Source organism: Mastigoproctus giganteus, chromosome 9 (genome assembly GCF_048544385.1).
Source record: "Mastigoproctus giganteus isolate SK-2022 chromosome 9, ASM4854438v1, whole genome shotgun sequence".
In the NCBI taxonomy this organism is placed as follows: Eukaryota; Metazoa; Arthropoda; class Arachnida; order Uropygi; family Thelyphonidae; genus Mastigoproctus; species Mastigoproctus giganteus.
The window spans coordinates 95049040-95066772 of record NC_143583.1 but is presented as its reverse complement, the minus strand read 5'-3'; the positions used below and the strand labels follow the sequence as shown (position 1 = coordinate 95066772).

Below are 17733 nucleotides of genomic sequence, written 5' to 3'. Positions count from 1 at the left end.
CAATCGTTGGATGATACGGTAATGAAACTTACACCATTTAACTCCATTCGTAGCTCTTCCTCCACTAATGTAACCAAGATATGAACAGCAACTGCTTCACTCTTAGTATGTACACAGGAAAATTTGGAGTTAAATATCAGTGAGATGAATTTAGATGAGCAAAATCATGTTTCACATAGTAATATGTGAAAGCGCCTTCTGCAGCTGCACAAGCAAATCCGTCATTTTAGGGTTCGGTCTTCTGAAGAAATTCACAGACTGCCGTATGGTTTAGTTGGTTCACTGTCTGGTTGTGTAATAGGTGCTACTGCTGTGTTTGAGATTTAGTATAGCATGATAATTTATTTATTCCATATTTATTGTTTAAATAAGATTCTACATTTGTTAATAATTCTATTATTAAGTTACTCAGAAGCCATAAATTCCTTAGGAGGTTAGTGTTAATTAATCTTTCTATGGAATGAAAAAACAGATCAATAAAAAACTGTACAGTTGAAATAAAACTATTTTTAACCGGGACCTATACTAAACTTGCCGGGACAACAGTCTAAAATTCGGGACGTATGGTCACCCTACCTTTGGATAAACAGAGTGGGCAACAAGGATGGATGCCTTTAAGTTCAATTTATGCCAAAGAACATCTTTCAAAATTCAGAGAGAGAGAAGTCGATGAAGAAGCATCATTCAGTTTAATGTGTACTTATGACAATTCCATAAAAATTCCATTGATATCATACCAGTAGCTGAACAAACCATGTACTGTCACCAAAACTTGGTTTCTTTTTCAATACTGGGATCCTTTGACATTCTTTTTAACCAAGTTTTTCTGCTTAGTGTGAAGGTGAGAAGTTCAACTTTATCTTTGGAGCAAGCTAGATCATTTGCTACTATTAATACTAATACTAACTCATCTCAGATAAACTGCTCTGGCTCCACTGTCTCTTCAACAGGTACATATTCAGGATTGGATGAGGTTCTTGGTTCTGCACCAATCACACCTTCATAGCATTCCATTTCATCTTCTAAAGGATCTAGTCTATGCTGTGGAGGTATCAGAATTAGCATACTGTAATCGTGAGGATTGGTCTTATCACTGAATCCATGTTCTGATAAATAATGTTGTGCACAGTCTTCACTGGTATTTTTTTTTTTTTTGGTAGTTGTTTGCACATAGACTTCTGTGGCCATAATACACCTCCCAAGGTTTTTGCAGTACTTTGATCCAAGCCCGAGGCGGGAATCGAACCCGCGACCTTTGGGTGTCTTTACTGAAAATCCAGTTACATTCACATTACAAAAGTAATAATCATCATCATGGTCTTTTGGCTCCCTCCATATCATAGGTATGACAAACAGAATTGACTTTCTCCTTTTGTTCAACCAGCTACATAATCCAATCAAACAAACCATTCAAATAACATGTGGTGTCCATTGCTTATTTTGAACACCTAGAGGATCACCACAGTATAAAGAGTAAATTTTCCAAATATCTATCATGAGTGTATGCCACTGTAATTTAGTTAGTAAAGAGCTGCCCTCACAGCAGAATTTTATGGGGTGATTTTTACACTTTTGAGGCATGACAATAAATGTGCTTTAGTAATTCACCAGATCTTATCTGAAACAATTTATAATCAAATGATTAACTTATGAAATAATGAGGATATACATTCAAATATACATTCAAACAATTGCATAAATATCAATAAATAATAATTACATTGAAGTAGATTGGCTGATTAGGTATGACACTGGTATAATCACACTCATGTTCATGTAATCGGTCTCATCACAAAAACTAGACATGCTAGAGGAAAACTGAAAACAGATTTGGAATCGGCATCCAAAGTTCTACACAGTCCACAGATTTATTATTTTGAATAAAAATACTTGTTGACCTGTGTTATCAGCAGTGATTCTTCATGCATTAAACCTTCAGATAAAGGAACCACTAGGAACTTTGCTTACGTTAGCATTAGAAGGAAAGGGATGAACCACATTGGTCCATTAAAAATAAATGACACATATATTGATGACGCTGTTCAGATTGCTTGCAAATTAAATTAATATTTTGCATCTATATTCACATGTGAAGACATTTTTTGAGCTGTGTAGCAACTTATGATTTTGTGATAACTGAGAGGAAATTGGAAGCGAAATTTTTGAAGATAAAAAATAGGGCATGTGGGACTGAGAGAATCTATCCAATTATATTAAAAGTAGCAAACTTTAGCCATAATTCAGAGGGTCAATGGCAAAGTGTATAATTACAGATATGTAAACGTGACTTCTGTTCCAGAGAAAATAATGCAGTCAGTAGATAAAGAAATAATTTGTTAAGGGATGGTCCTCTGTGGCCAATGTGATTAGCTACTATTGTACAACAACAAAGGAACTGGATGCAAAAAATGATATTGACATCAAACACTTATATTTCAGAAAAGCTTTTGATGCTATTACACATGAAAGACTATTGTATGAATTGGAGCAGCACTGGGGAAGTTATTGCTATGGATAAGGGAATAATTGAGTGGCAGAAGACAAACTGGTTATTAATGGGCACTGCCCTTCTTAGAATACTGTCATTAGTGGACTCCATCAGGGCTTTCATTTTATTGTTTTCAATATTTATTAATGAAGTACATCAAACAATTTGCATCATCTTTGCAGATGATACAAATTATGTTTGATCTCTTCTGGTCCCATAGGAGCTAGTTATTGTTGGTGAGTTTGTCAGGGAGATGGGGAATATATTATGCAAAAACGATAGGTGGAAGAGGACCAGGGCATGTCTTCCAGGGGCAAAAGTTGACGACGCTGTAGAGCAGATATCTATCATCTTTTAAGAGCACATGTGATATTGTTGTACACATTGGAACTAATGACTTTAAGAGCAAGAGATCTGCAGATTTACTTAACAAGTACAGATCAATGTTGAAAAAAAAGTCGTGAGTTAGGATTAAATTTGAAAGTGTCTGCAATTCTGCTCAGACATGATAGGAGGGAGTATATGATGAGGCCTCCTTAGCCGAGTGGTCAGGAGCGGGAGTGCAGTAGTACACGCTCTTTGAGTAGACTGGGGTTCAAGCCCCTGACTGCTGAATACGGTAGATCTGCCAACCCGCACTGGACCAGCGTGGCAGATTATGGTCCATTTCCCTCAGCATGAATTGTTGAGGAGGCTTCCATCATGCAGTGGGTTGATAATGGCTGCACTTTACTTTTTTTTTTTTATATGATGAGAGCCTCGTCAATCAATTCAGCCCTGGTGAGATTGTGCAAGGCTCATGGGGTAGAATTTTTTTTTTGCATAGTCTGTGCTTGCTAACAGGAGAGACTGCTTCTACAGGGATGGGATACACTTAAATAGAAAGGGTGCAAGAATATTTGCTGATGCTATCGAAGCAGACTTAGGTGGGTTGGATCTGTTGGAATGGGTGCAGAGAAGAGCAACCAGATTAGTCAAGGACATATAACAGTATTCCTACCATGAAAGACTTCAGCTGAAGTTTTTAAGACTTTAAATGAATTGAGTATACTGAATGCTGAGGGCATCCTTACTTTTGCTCAAATGACACACATAAGTGGAACATAAATTTAAATTGAAAAAGGCAGTTGTAGGAAGGATACATGAAAATTTACATTCGGCCAGAGAATAAATGTAACAAACTTCCATCTGGTCTTGTGGAAGTACTTAGTTTGAATAAATTTAAGGAAGGATTGCACAAATTATTAGATGGAAGTTGGACAGATGATGTGGGCAGTGTATTTATCTGATTTTATAAAAACTTTCTTCTATGCATTATTTTCAACTACTACTGATCCTACATACGTTATAATACTATGGCCTCATTTCTCTTCATATTTTTAATATACATGAAAGTGCAAATCAAATATCTAAATTAACTAGCTGAGACTTTTGTGTCCTTTTACAGTTTTTAAAAATAATTTATTATATTCTAAAATCCCTACTAATACTAAGTGTAAATAAATCAAACAGAGCAAATAAATTTTATCTGTGTTAATGGAAGCTTTTTAACAGAGAATGTTCTATAACTATTCTGGCACTGTCAGAACTGCATTCCTAGATTTTTCTTCCAAATTAATGATAACTAATTAATCAATGTCATAAGCTGCAGTAGGTAAACTTCATGTCCTTATGAAATACAAAAAATTGTATATTAAAGATCTTTGCTTTGTTTACTTATTTTTATTAATTAAAATATTTTGTTTCATTCAATTACATATATTGACCAATGCAAAATCTTTGTTTCGTGATCTGGTTAAATGGACTATAGTGCACCACACTAACTTAAATGAATCATCAACTATAGTGCAGCCACATCCCTTAAAAAGTAATCTAATCTTATCTCACCAAAAAACTAAAAAATGGAAGCATCGACGTATTTAAACTAACCTAACTTTCTTCTAACAACAAACACGACTACAATACAGAAGAAACTACCCAATAACCATAATGGTGCATGCAATAAATATCACCTGAGTCATTAATACTACTAACAAAAAAAAAAAAAAAAAAAAAAACAAGCACTTAAATTAAGATGACAAAATATTTATTACAAAAATCAACTATCTAAATATATATATATATATATATCTTTTAAAATATATGATACATGAAGTTCAGCTATATATATTTTTTTTTTCTAACATTGTGCGCGCACACACACGTGCACACACACACACATGTTAGGTGGTAGCTATATTTACATTAAACATGAGCAGAGTTAACCAATGTTGGCTGTTAAGTTTGATTGGTCTATAATTGAAAAAAAATAACATATCTGTATATCTTAAAAAATAATAAAATTTACTAAAGGATCTAGACTATACTAACTGAAAGAAAACTAAACTTATTGTAAAACCAGAAGACATATATCTGAAGGTATGACATAGTATTTCAATAACCCAAATCTCAGTAGTTGGGTTGGGCTGAAAAGCTATGGTCTCTGTGATATGATAATTAACTCCTCATACAGAAAAAATCTGCTCCATTGCATCATTCAGCCATTCTAATACTACCTCCAACTGCAAAGTACCGACAGCAAATTTCAAGATAAATTCAAAGAGAACTCACACAATGATATTTTTTAGAACTGGAAAATGAGATAAAATAGTCTCATCAGGCTTCTAAAGAAAACTTACTCAAAGTTTTCTTTGATTCAGAAGATGGCCATCTCAGCAGTTACCTATGTGCTTTCATTCATGCCTTCAAAATTGCCCTAACATTTAGTTTAACACATAGTATGTCACATTAGAAGCTAGCCTGATTACGGCTGCACTTGTATATTCTGTTGCAAAACCACTTACCTGCAAGTTAGTGAGTGGATCCATTTTTAGTACAGCACCTGAAGTGTTAATAGGAAGTCTAGTATCAGAAGATACATTAGGATGAAGAGGTCCTGTAATGTGTAAAGGCTGAGCAGCTGCAAGACCAAAACTGAAAATATATTGAAGATGTATAAGACAGTTTTTAAGTTTTCCTGACAAATAAAGTATATCATAAAGATTTTAATAATTATATCATTATGATAAATATGCTCTGAGATCATTACAATAGTACTAGCAATTAGGGTTTAAGACTATTTTTTAGTTTTTAATTTCCAATTCATAAGAATATATTATATCACACTATTATATATAATCTCCTAAAGAATAAACTTTCTTTGTGTTGAGAGATATATAAGACATTTTACTCTAATTACTATAATATTGTTCTTTTATAGCTCCCTACTATAACAGGCAGCAACTGGGCAAAAGTGTCATATATATAACCAGACTGGCTGCATTTGTTTCAGCCAATGTTTCTGATCATATACCAGAAACATTCACAGTCAAGACAAAGTCTACTGACCAATAAGTGTGAAATAGTAGTAGTAGGTAGTAGTAATATATGCATTGTGATGCAAGAAAGCAAGCATATGAGCTCATGTAGCAACAGCCCAAAAAAAAAAAAAAAAAATTTAACACATCAATTCCTTCTAAAAGTTTGTCCAATTCCTACTTGAATTTATTTAAGCTACCAACTTCCACAATGACAGATGGAAGTTTGTTCCAGCAATTACCCACTCACTGGCTAAATGCAAATTTCTGCACATCTATTCTACAATTGTCTTTCCTCAATTTGAATTTATGCCCCCTCAGGTTAGTAATCTGAGCAAGCATAAGAATCCCATCAGAATTCAGCATGCTCAACCCATTTAAGGCCTTATACACCTCAGTCAGATCACCTAACAAAGTCTAGTCTCCATCCACTGCAATTTGCAGAACTTGAGCCTTTCTAGGTAAGAGGACCCCTTCGCTCCCCTCACATCGTGTTGCCCTTCTCTGTACATGCTCAAGCAACTCTACATCCTTCCTAAAATGAAGCCTCCAGACATGCAAGGTGTGGTATGCAAGGCGTGGCCTGACCATTGGCCTTATACAAAGGGATAATCACCTCCTTTCCCCCTGCTAGTAAAATTCCTGTATACATTGAAAATACCCCATGACCTGCTCTGGCAGCCTGTCTGCATTGCTCAGAAAACTTCATATCTGACTGCACAATCACTCCCAGGTCTTTTTCATTTTCTACCACCCTAAGTGTAGTACCACACAGTTGGTACATTTCTCTGGGGTTACTTCTGCTCATATGCAGTACTTTGCATTTCTCAATGTTAAACTTCAGTTGCCACTTCTCAGTCCATCTGCCCAAATTTTCTAGATCCTGTTGCAGTAGCACATTGCCATTACTGTTATTAACAACCCTACCAACCTTTGTATCATCTGCAAACTTCGACATAAAGCCTGATATGCCTTCATCAATATCATTGATAAATATTCAAAACAACTGTGGGCCAACACGCCGAACTCTGTCGGACTCCACTAATAACATTAGTCCACGAAAAGCAGTGTCCATTGATTACCACTCTCTGTCTTCTTCCACTCAACCACCCATTTATCCATTGTAGCAACTTACCCTTAATACCATACTGCTCCAATTTGTACAGTAATCTTCTATGCGCAACAGTGTCAAAAGCTTTCCTGAAATCCAAATATATGATATCAAATTATTTTTTGCATCCAGTTCCTTTGGAACCACATCATAGTATCCACTCAAATTGTATAGACAAGACTTTCCCTTAACAAACCCACGCTGTGTCTGAATTATTGCTGCAGTCTTGTCTAGATGATCCTGCAATGCATCTTTAACCAGTGACTCCATTATTTTACCCAGAACAGAAGTTAAACTAACTGGTCTGTAATTACTCGTGTCACCCTTATATCCCCCCCCTTTGTGAATTGGGGATACATTTGCACATCTCCAGTCTGTGGGGACTTCCCCTGAGTCCAAGGATGCTTTCATAATTATGGCTAAGGGTTTGCTTACTTCCTTTGCTGCCTCCTTTAATATAACTGGATAGATCCAAACCCCAGGTGCCTTTCTTATGTTTAACCTGAACAATCTCTCCTCCACTTTGCTTTCAGTTATTACAAAATCAATAAGCACCCTGTTACAGTTTGATAAACTTCTGGCATTTTCCTCCCTTAATAACTCATATGTGAATGTAGATGCAAAATACTCATTCAGATTATCTGATATCTGAGCAGGATCATCAACAGTCAAACTATCGATATCAAGTGGACCAATCTGATTCATCCCCCTCCTTCTAGAGTTTATATAAGTAAAGAAGTCCTTGATATTTTTCTTAGTATCCATTGCCAAAGATTGCTTGTTTACAGCACACTATAATACAGCGCACCTTGTAATCTCTATATAAGAATCCAAAAATAGGAATTGTACCAAAGAAGAAAATGGAAAATTGAATTAACACTCGCTGTTAATTCATGATCCTTTGACATTGATTCATCACTAGTAATGCTCAACTAACCTTCAATAAAGAAGGTTAATTGATCAATACTAGTGGTAAACAAAATTAAAATGACATTTGTGTAGGTAAATTATGCAGTTCTGTTTTATGATAATTTCACTGTGCATTGGTGTGATAACACCCTGCAGAATATCAGCACCTATAAAAACAGGGAGACTTCCCTGTAATAACTAGTGTGCTCTCAAGTACAAAATTTCAAGAAGGCTGTAATTTACCTTTACAACTCTGTTCCTCACATGTTGCAATTAAATATATATAAAAGCCAGTTACCAAAAAACTAGAAGTTGTTGTTGTTGTTATTTGGTTTTTAGGCGCATTAGCAACTAAGGCCATATTGCTCCGGGGATATGCGGTGGTCATTCCCTGACCTTTCCGCATCCTCCGTATTTGGTGGTCACGAGTTCAAACCCTGGTCTAATCAAGAAGCGTGTGCTACGCATTGCTGCTGCTGCCCACCTGGCTATGGAGGCGTGGCTACTAGAAGTACAGGTTATCAGGCTTATTTACAAGTCACCACTTTGCTGTTGTGTCATGGCAGTAGATAGAGGTTAAAACTATATGCTATAATTGATGTGTGGAGCACAATAGTTTAAATGATTTTCCCAACTCCTATATGTACATTACACTCTACAAAGGATATATGAGATAAAATCCATTGCAAATAATTTATTATAGCAAAAAAAAAAAAAAAAATCCAGTAATATTTTTCCACTTTTCAACAATCATCATTTCACTTTTCAACAAGCAGTCTGAAAGCTTGCCCTAACATGACACATATTTCTAAATTCCTCTTCTCAGATGTTGTCTGGTTGTGTGCACAGCCAGTGGTATACACAGTTCTGGCACTCTAATCAACATGAAAGTGTGCTGGCTATTAGGGCTCTTTCAGTGGATGAAAAAGCCAAAAAATTGTTGGGTGCAAGGTCTAGGCTGTACAGAAGATGCAGAAGCACTAACCCTAAGCTGGGATTTTATTGGCAACATGTGATGCATAGTTGTGCAACACCAGTAGATTTTCCGCTGGTTGTCTACAGAATGCCTATTCCAAGAATATATTTTATTAATGCTACATTAATAAAATATGCATTAATTAATAACGTATGCATTAATACCACATTTTTCTAGTAACTGCCTTTATTAATTCAAAATTTTATATTTTAATATGTTCAGTATTAATATGCTAAGAACTAATCGATGAAGTGAAAATTTCACATGACAAACAACAGTGAACTTTGTATCAAAAGATAAATTGTGTCTATGCATTTTTCATTTGAGATGTTACAACTGGCTACAGAGAATGAGGAAGTGTGTGGGTGCACACAAGTACATGTGTGCGTACAAAGGCTTAGGAGAGCTTATAAATGAATCTTTCACACACATCACTATATGCACTGGTTATTTTCCATAACACAACCACTGTAAAAATTTTTATTTAGATTATTTCTGGGATTACTTATTTTTAGTATACACTTTAAGAAAGCTTTCCACGGCTATTCATTTATCTTCATGAATAACTGCACCAGCTATACAGTACCACCACCACCAGTGACTGTTATGGATGGCTGTCAAGATACAAAATCAAGGTTCTTTCATCTGAAAATTGATTTTAACCACTTCAAAATTTTTTTTTTAATACCAGTTTGCAGATTTCTGTGCCAGTAAATTCAATGACTGAAATTCTACTTGTACTTGAAGGGCTATATGCTGTTGTTGTTGTTTGTTGTTTATTTGGTTTTTAGGAGCATTAGTAACTAAGGCCATATTGCTGCGGGATATGCGGTGGTCATTCCCTGACCTTTCCGCATCCTCCGTATTTGGTGGTGACGGGCTCGAACCCCGGTCTAATCAAGAAGCGTGTGCTATGCACTGCTGCTCCTTCCCACCTGGCTATGGAGGCGCCGGGGCTATATGCACACTGAAAATTTCACTGTTTGATTTATCTTCAGTTATGTTAATATACAACATAACTGATAAATATAATAACTACCATTAATAAAGGTGATCGTTTATATAAAAAATACTTGTAGAATTTTTTATTACACTCACTATTAAAATGGGTTAAAAATTAGTCAATTAATGATTAAGAAATTTAATGAACTTTCTAAAATTAAATACACACCTATTTTTGTTGAATTGGATAGCAAAAGAGCCCACTGCCTGCATGGCTTTATTTGTAAAGGTCATGTCCATAAAAATTTGTCCATTGTGCCGAGTAAAAGTGCCTGAAATTTCTAAGCCTTTACCTCTAGTAGCTGGAAGCCAAACCTAAACAAAGAAATATAATTAATAGGAAGTTTGGTTTTTATTATTATCCATATGGTACAAGGAAGCCTGAGGCTTATGCTGTGACAGAGAGAGAGAGTCAGAAGTAAAAGGAAATCACCAAGAAAGAGAAGAATGATGATATCCAGCTCAGGACCCTGGGTGTGCCAAGCCCATTCTCACCAGATGTGAGCCCCTGAACTAAGAACACAATGTGAGAAATCCAAATTATGCAAAAGTAAGCATAACTGAGACATACAGAGGATTATTTTTCATTCATAAAACCATTTTGGTTGCTTATGTAAAAAAGATATACCTACAGAAAATAGTCACAAGGTTTAAATTGACTAATAAAGATAATGAAAGACCCTTAATGGCAGGAAAATTTTCAAACTGAGCAGCAGCAGCTACCATTTACCAGTAAATGTATCATATCTCTAAAGAACACTTTGCTGGAGCCTACACAAATTCGAAAAAAAGATGCAACAAATGTGTGGAACCTCTTGGGAATTATCTGCTAAAAAATAACAAATCATTCATGTCATGTATCATTTTTGTTGAATAAACTTAGGAGAGCTTATAACTTGAATGCACCTCATGTATTTATCTTTTCATTTATTAGAAAATAAAAGACAAGTTCTTCTGCTTCTATTCTTAGCTTTCAACTATCAAAGCTTAATTTTGCTACCACTTATGATCTGTCCTTCCCACACAGAATTAAACAATCACAGGGTAGACTCTCATCTAGAGAGAGAGTGAGAGAGAGATCAAGGTAGAGATATTTGTAGGCTTTCTTGACACTTTGGCCGAGTTAGTCAATCTCACTTTTTCCCACTTTTTCATCTAGAAAAACCCACTTTTTCATCTAGAAAAACAGAAGAAAATGGTTCTTAAAGTCAAGCAATTTTTCATTCAGTTGGATAGTATGAATCAGAGCTGTAATACTCAATACGTTCTACGTTGATAATAATATTTGTAAAATAATAAGAGGAGTTTACCTCAATATAGTACGTAGAACACTTCCGTATGATACCCTCCAGAAATTAAAACGGAAAAAACGAAAAAAACCGACACCTTACCGGTACATTAGAGTAAAATGTAAATAATTAAAAAAACAATTTAACACAATTCAAACCAATTTAAAACAATTAAAAATCAAATTAACACAATTAAAAGAATCTAATGAAATTAACTGCGTTAATTTGATTTTTAATTGTTTTAAATTGATTTGAATTGTGTTCAATTGTTTTTTTAATTATTTATATTTTACTCTAATGTACCAGTAAGTTGTCGATTTTTTTGTTTTTTCCATTTTAATTTCTGGAGGGTATCATACGGAAGTGTTCTACGTACTATATTCAGTTGGATGAAAAATTACCCTGATGCACCTAAGTATCAAGCAGCAGCAAACATGTTAAACAAAAAAGAAAAAACAAATTTTCTTCAAACACTTTATCCTAGAGATAAACAGTGATTATTGTGGTCACAACTCCCCAGTATCAACATGATTTTATCATTGTCATCGTTAGATTTTATAATCTACAAGTATTACTTGTAGATTATTATGTAATACTTGTAGTTTCTAATTCTTATGTGTAAGCCACTAATGAAAAACAATGCAGAGGGAATTAATATATTTGATTATTTATTTCTAATTTATAACCAAATGCATGTTTCATTCCTTTATGGACTAATTATTTGCCTCTAATTATTTGTTACTCAAGTACAAATGTCCTTCATGATCATATCACAGTGTCCTCTCTCTCTGATCAGTTCCAGCCAACACAGTCTTTTCAGATATATTATTTTTATCATCATCATCATATATAAACAAATATATGATTTTTAGGAAGTTCACAAATAGCATCTTATATGTTCACAAGGAAATATTCTCCAAGAAGCACAAATATTTGTTTAGGATTTTTGTGAATAATCAAAGAGTATCAATTCAGCCATAATCAGCAATTAACTCTTCAGGTCTCCAAAAGCAGAGAAAATAAGTTTCAAATGAAAATATTATTCAAACTATTTCAATCAAGTTTTAGACAGAGGAAAGGAAATATAGGAAAATCAACTACATAACTGGGTATAAATAAAAATCCTACTTTTATAGAAAACAAACATATGTTAATACCATTAATTTAATGTTTTAGTCAGATGATCATCCCCACCTCTGCAAGGAGGAGGAGAAGAAATCTAGGCAAAATATTACATTTTTATTTTTTTCAAATTATCCTTGTTTTCCATAATAATTCACTAATGTTAATGTATATCACCATCTTTTGCTGTGAATTAAAAACAAAATTCAAATATACGGTGAGGAAATTTTACTTATTCGTTAATTATCCTGAGTAACAAAGTTTCAAAAAAACAGAGATTTTGTTTATCTACACTTCTTTGTTTCTTTATGAATCTGGGTATGCTGATTTTAAATATGGCCTTAGTTATTGCATAGCATCAATGGTTTGTACAGAAATAAAAAAATATATAAATAAGCAATAATATTTTATCAGGTTTATTAAAACATTTAACTTCTGAGAATAGAATATTAACCTTTGAATATTAATAAACAAAATATTAATATTATATTAATTAAAAAGCAGAAACCCTCCTACAAGGCAAAAGGATACTAATCTTTTCACTCAGCATTAGTGATTTTGTCTTCCAGCTCTTGCAAAGACAACATCTGCTTAACTTGAGAACCAATAAATATGCCAGGTTTCACTTCTGTATTAGACAGTTTTCGGAATATAATGCTGTATATACTTGAAGGTGTCACCTTGAGGATTCAAACACTTTAACAAATTGTTTAACCAGTCCCAACTTAATATAGAGTGATGCAGAAAAGACTGTTTCTTGGAAACAAGGGACTATTTCTATGTTATGTGTACCAGGCTGCAACTCAATTCTGGCAAACCGTTCTTTTCTCCTGCAGTGCTAATCTACTGCCCTGCTGTCCCATAGGGGGCAGAGAAAACAAGGGAACTTGGTGAAACCATCTTGCAAACCCAGAAGGAACCACAGCATCTTGAAGTCCGCAGAAACATTTCATTTAACAGGTAATGCTTGATATTCTCTGACACATGCTTCACATTTCAGTAGTTTTCTTTAATATAAACAGAGAAAAAGGAATTGATTGCTATAGATGGCCATTGCAAGCAATGCAACTTTCAAACTTTTACTTGAGCTATTCATATTATTTATTAGCCAGATAGTGCAAGCTAGAGGATTTTGGCACACAGGCTAAAAAAAAAGGTTAAAAAGTAGACAAGAAAATACAAATTATGCACTTCCCTCTTCATGTACATTAACTATCCAGTTTACCTTAGAATTTCTTCAAACTGTCATCCTACTACCAAATAAATCATCAGAGGCAATTCATTCCAATAATAAACAACTCACTGGCTACAATCTAGTCTAGAGCTCTTCCCTGTAGTTTGAATTTATATCCCCTATTTTTGGAATGCTTTATAACAGTGAAAATTTTGCCTTCACTCATTTTACTAACTCCTCTCAAAGCCTTTTAAACTCCAATCAAGTCCCCTCTAAGGTGTTTGGTTTCCTGTAAGCCCACATAATCAAAGTTTTTCCTTGTATAGTTGCCCTTTTGCTGATCTCACCATGCAAATTGCCCATCTTTGGACCCTTTCAAGAAACTCAATGTCTTTTTTTCAGACGAGATCTCCAAGTACGGAGATCTCATCTGATCTCCAGTATTCCAAATACAGCCTTACAATTACCTTATACAGTGGTATTATGACCTCCTTACCTCTACAGGATATCATTCAATACACCATTGATAGGACCATGAACTTTCACTGCTCAGAAAACTTCATATCTGCCCATATTGTAACTTCCAGATTCCTTTCTTCCTCTACTGTTTTTAATTCAACCCCTACCAAGTGTATAAGTTATTTTGGGGTTACTAACCTAAGTGTGCTAACCTTTACTAACCTTTCTCAAGGTCTTGCACTTGGTTAATAGCTTGTTTGTTTGTTATTTGGTGTTTTAGGAGCATTAGCAACTAAGGCCATATTGCTCCGGGATATGCGGTGGTCATTCCCTGACCTTTCCGCATCTTCCGTATTTGGTGGTGACGGGCTCGAACCCCGGTCTAATCAAGAAGCGTGTGCTACGCACTGCTGCTCCTTCCCACCTGGCTACGGAGGCGCCTAGTTAATAGCAACCCTACCTCAGTCACAATCCAGAGGAGTGTGACTAATGCCAATTTTTTCATAACATAACAATATAGTTCAGGGATTCTGGAACAGTGTAAAAACATGCATAAGTCATGTCTTTTTCTATACAGCAGACTCTCGATTTACCAGGATCGGATTAACCGCGACACTTCAAGGCTCCAAATAAAAAATAAATCAACAAGAAATCATAAAATTCAAGTAATAAGTAGAATAGGTATAAACAAATATTTTGCAAGTCATAAATAAGTGACAAGAAGCAGCATTATAAGTCGTCATTAGGATATTGGTGTACCTATTATCTCGCAATTCTTGCTGTCTTCACACTGCCGCTCAAAAAAAAACAACCAAATGTTTAGTTTGATTTAGTGCATCGCGTCAATTGTTGTGTTCCGTTGCACCGCAAAAGGACAAATTTTGTTTCTTTATTTGTCAGAGATGTCGAATTTTTTTTTTTATAGTAACTTTTTTTTTTTTTTGTTCAGAAATCACGAAAATGATGGGCAAACACAAAAGTTGTGCTTTCAATTAAACAAAAACTTGAAATTATTCAAAATTTTGACGTTAAACATAAATGCATGACCAATATGCGAGTAGTGTGTATGTGCATTTATGTGCGTATTGGACACGTGAGTAGTGTGTGGTAAGTTTTTTTGTTTTTTATCTATCGCCATACATTTTATGGAGGTTGCCGAACATTTTTCGATACAGTAAGGCCCCAGCTTATGTAGATTCGGACTTATGTGGCTGAAGATTTCAGTGAAGGGGACACACATTTCACCATAATAACATTTCACCACAGAATTCCGGCTATCTGTAATATTGAAAATGGAATAAGATCGAGTTTACTACCAGTTTATAATTGGTTACACTACAGACAAGCCCAATAACCCGGAAAGTACAAATTGTTTTTATTGTTTTTTGGCAGTGACCTCCAGAAATGTGCTTTACTAAAATGTGAGCTCGCGTGGGGTGATAACCTTTTGAAGTTCTTTTCAGAAAATTTAATTTTGATCGTTATCATGGTGCCGACTAAGAGAATAAGTGACAGCGGTACTAGTACATCTACCAACAAAAGGAAAGCGATCAATTTGGATCAGAAAATTAAACTAATAAGAATGTACGAAAATGGACAAACATTAACAAGTACGCACGGAATTCAGATTTGTCAGTGGCAATGGTGAACACAATAAAGAAGAAAGACAGAATACGAGAAGCGGTGAAGCAATCAGCACCAATGAAGGTCAACTATAATAACCAAGGCTACGAAATACATATCAGTTTTTAGAGTACAGTAACATGCATTTTTTCTTCCTTTTATGTTTTCCTTTCTTATGTGCCACTCCGGCTACTTCACCGCTGTCCCCATATAAAGTTTTTAATTGAACTAATTAAAAATATATAACTATTTTTCTTCATTATTTTGAGGACATTATGTGGTTTTTGTAATTTTGGCATATTAGGGATATAGCAGCAATATTTTATTAGTCATTCCAGAGTTACATAAAATTCGACTTATATAAGAAGTCCTGAAACGTATCTCTTACATATGCCGGGGGCTTATTGTATTTTTGGATTAACCGGGAAATCGATTATCCGGGAATTTCTTTTTACCATCCTTCCCAGAAATTCGAGAGTCTACTGTATATGGAAATCTTGCAGCTGGGATCAAATGGATTTCACTCTTTTAAATGACATGTCATGAGCTCTGCAATGGATTTGGTTAGGTCCAAGCCACTCACTAAATTATCCAATTCTTGCTGATTGGAGAAATATGGTGCTTTACTTGAACAGGCTTCTGAGATACAGTCCCACCTACTCTGTTCACCAAATTCATCATCTAATTCTGAAGGCTTTTCTCTGGAAGGTAAACTGGGATTGTTAAGTCATCATTGTATGGCATTGGAGCAATATGCTGGGGTACACTACAGCTTTTCAATCCACAGACTTTTTAATCTTTGATATATACACCATACAAAAGTAGCATTTGTCAATATGATTTGTAGGCTCTCTTGATATTTAAGTATAGCAAAAGGCAAACACTTGACTACCACCAAACTATCTCTTTAATGCTGACTATAACACAGCAGAAATAAGGTTCTCACAACTTGTATTGATCACCCATAAGAATTCCAAAAAATTTATTATATTACTACTACAGGCTCTTATATATCACAGTACTAGCATGTTCTTATGTAATTTATATAAATATTGCAAAAATATAAAAAACCTTCAACTGATGTAAAGTAGATAAAAACTAATGATACTTTTATTTTATTTTTATTTTTTATTAATAACAAGATACACAACAAGTAACCATAACCATTAACAGTGTATCTGAGAGCAGAACAATGAACACAATTGATAACAATAATATGAAATCCAACAGGAAGATAAACATTGATATAGATTTAAACATTAAAATCATATGTACAAAAGAGGATTGCATTAAGTTACTGATAAGACCATTGAATTTAGCACAAAAAACACAAAAAAGAAACAGTTAAATATAAACAAACTTTTTTTTGTTACATAGAATTATTTACTGCTGAGAGTAATGTGTAAAAAAGTTTATTTTTAATTTTAACTAGTACACTGTTCACATATTTTACTAAGACTTTCAAGTTTGCATTCATGGGTAGCACACTCTTGGTAACTACAAAAAAGAGGCTTGCATGTCTGTATTCGGAGTACTCTCATATAATAGTGTGAGGCTGTTAATAAATTATTTTTAATTTATTTTTAAATGATTAAATTATTGGAGTTAGCTATATTCTAGTGATAGCATGCAAGCAGGGAATTCCACAGAATTCCAGACATCAAGTGTTTGACAAATCACTTTCTCTCAAAAATGTCAAAATATGAACTTCTCTGGTCCTAGTTCTGATCTATTAACTGAAAATTTAAATTTAATATAGTGGTTCCCAAACTAGTGAGATTTACGGACCCCTTCAAAAATCAAAAAAAGTTTACGGACCCCTTCAACAATCAAAAAATAAGTTTGCGGACCCCTATATATATATATATATTCATGTGTTTTCCTGTGTGTGTATATATGTATGAACACTAGGTTTTCTGAAAATAAAATTCAAAGTTTTATGTTTAAAACAACTCAACTTTATTCTTATTTTTACATAAATATATAATAACATTATTTATCATCAATTTACTATATACAGAACGAATAATTTGACCAGTTCCAGAGGGTCCATTTCAGGGACCCCCCAGAACTGGTCTATGGACTCCCAGGGGTCTGTGGACCCCAGTTGGGAAACGCTGATTTAATAGATGAGTATTCTTTTTTATTTATTTTTTAATCTAATTTGTGCTTCAAGTTAAATTTTCACTTAGATTCCAAATAGTAACGATACACTTGATAATGA

The 17733-nt window shown here is 34.4% G+C and overlaps 1 protein-coding gene across 1 annotated transcript in view; it reads right to left on the bottom strand.

Moving 5' to 3' along the window:
• LOC150080558 (AP-1 complex subunit beta-1-like) overlaps positions 1 to 17733 on the bottom strand; it is a 161785-nt gene that overhangs the window by 31531 nt on the left and 112521 nt on the right. The window contains exons 14-15 of the mRNA XM_090381498.1: positions 10012 to 10157; positions 5332 to 5461 (exon numbers count right to left, since the gene is read on the bottom strand). Of these exons, the coding sequence (XP_090237624.1) occupies positions 5332 to 5461; positions 10012 to 10157 (276 nt within the window). The remainder of the gene's footprint in view (positions 1 to 5331; positions 5462 to 10011; positions 10158 to 17733) is intronic.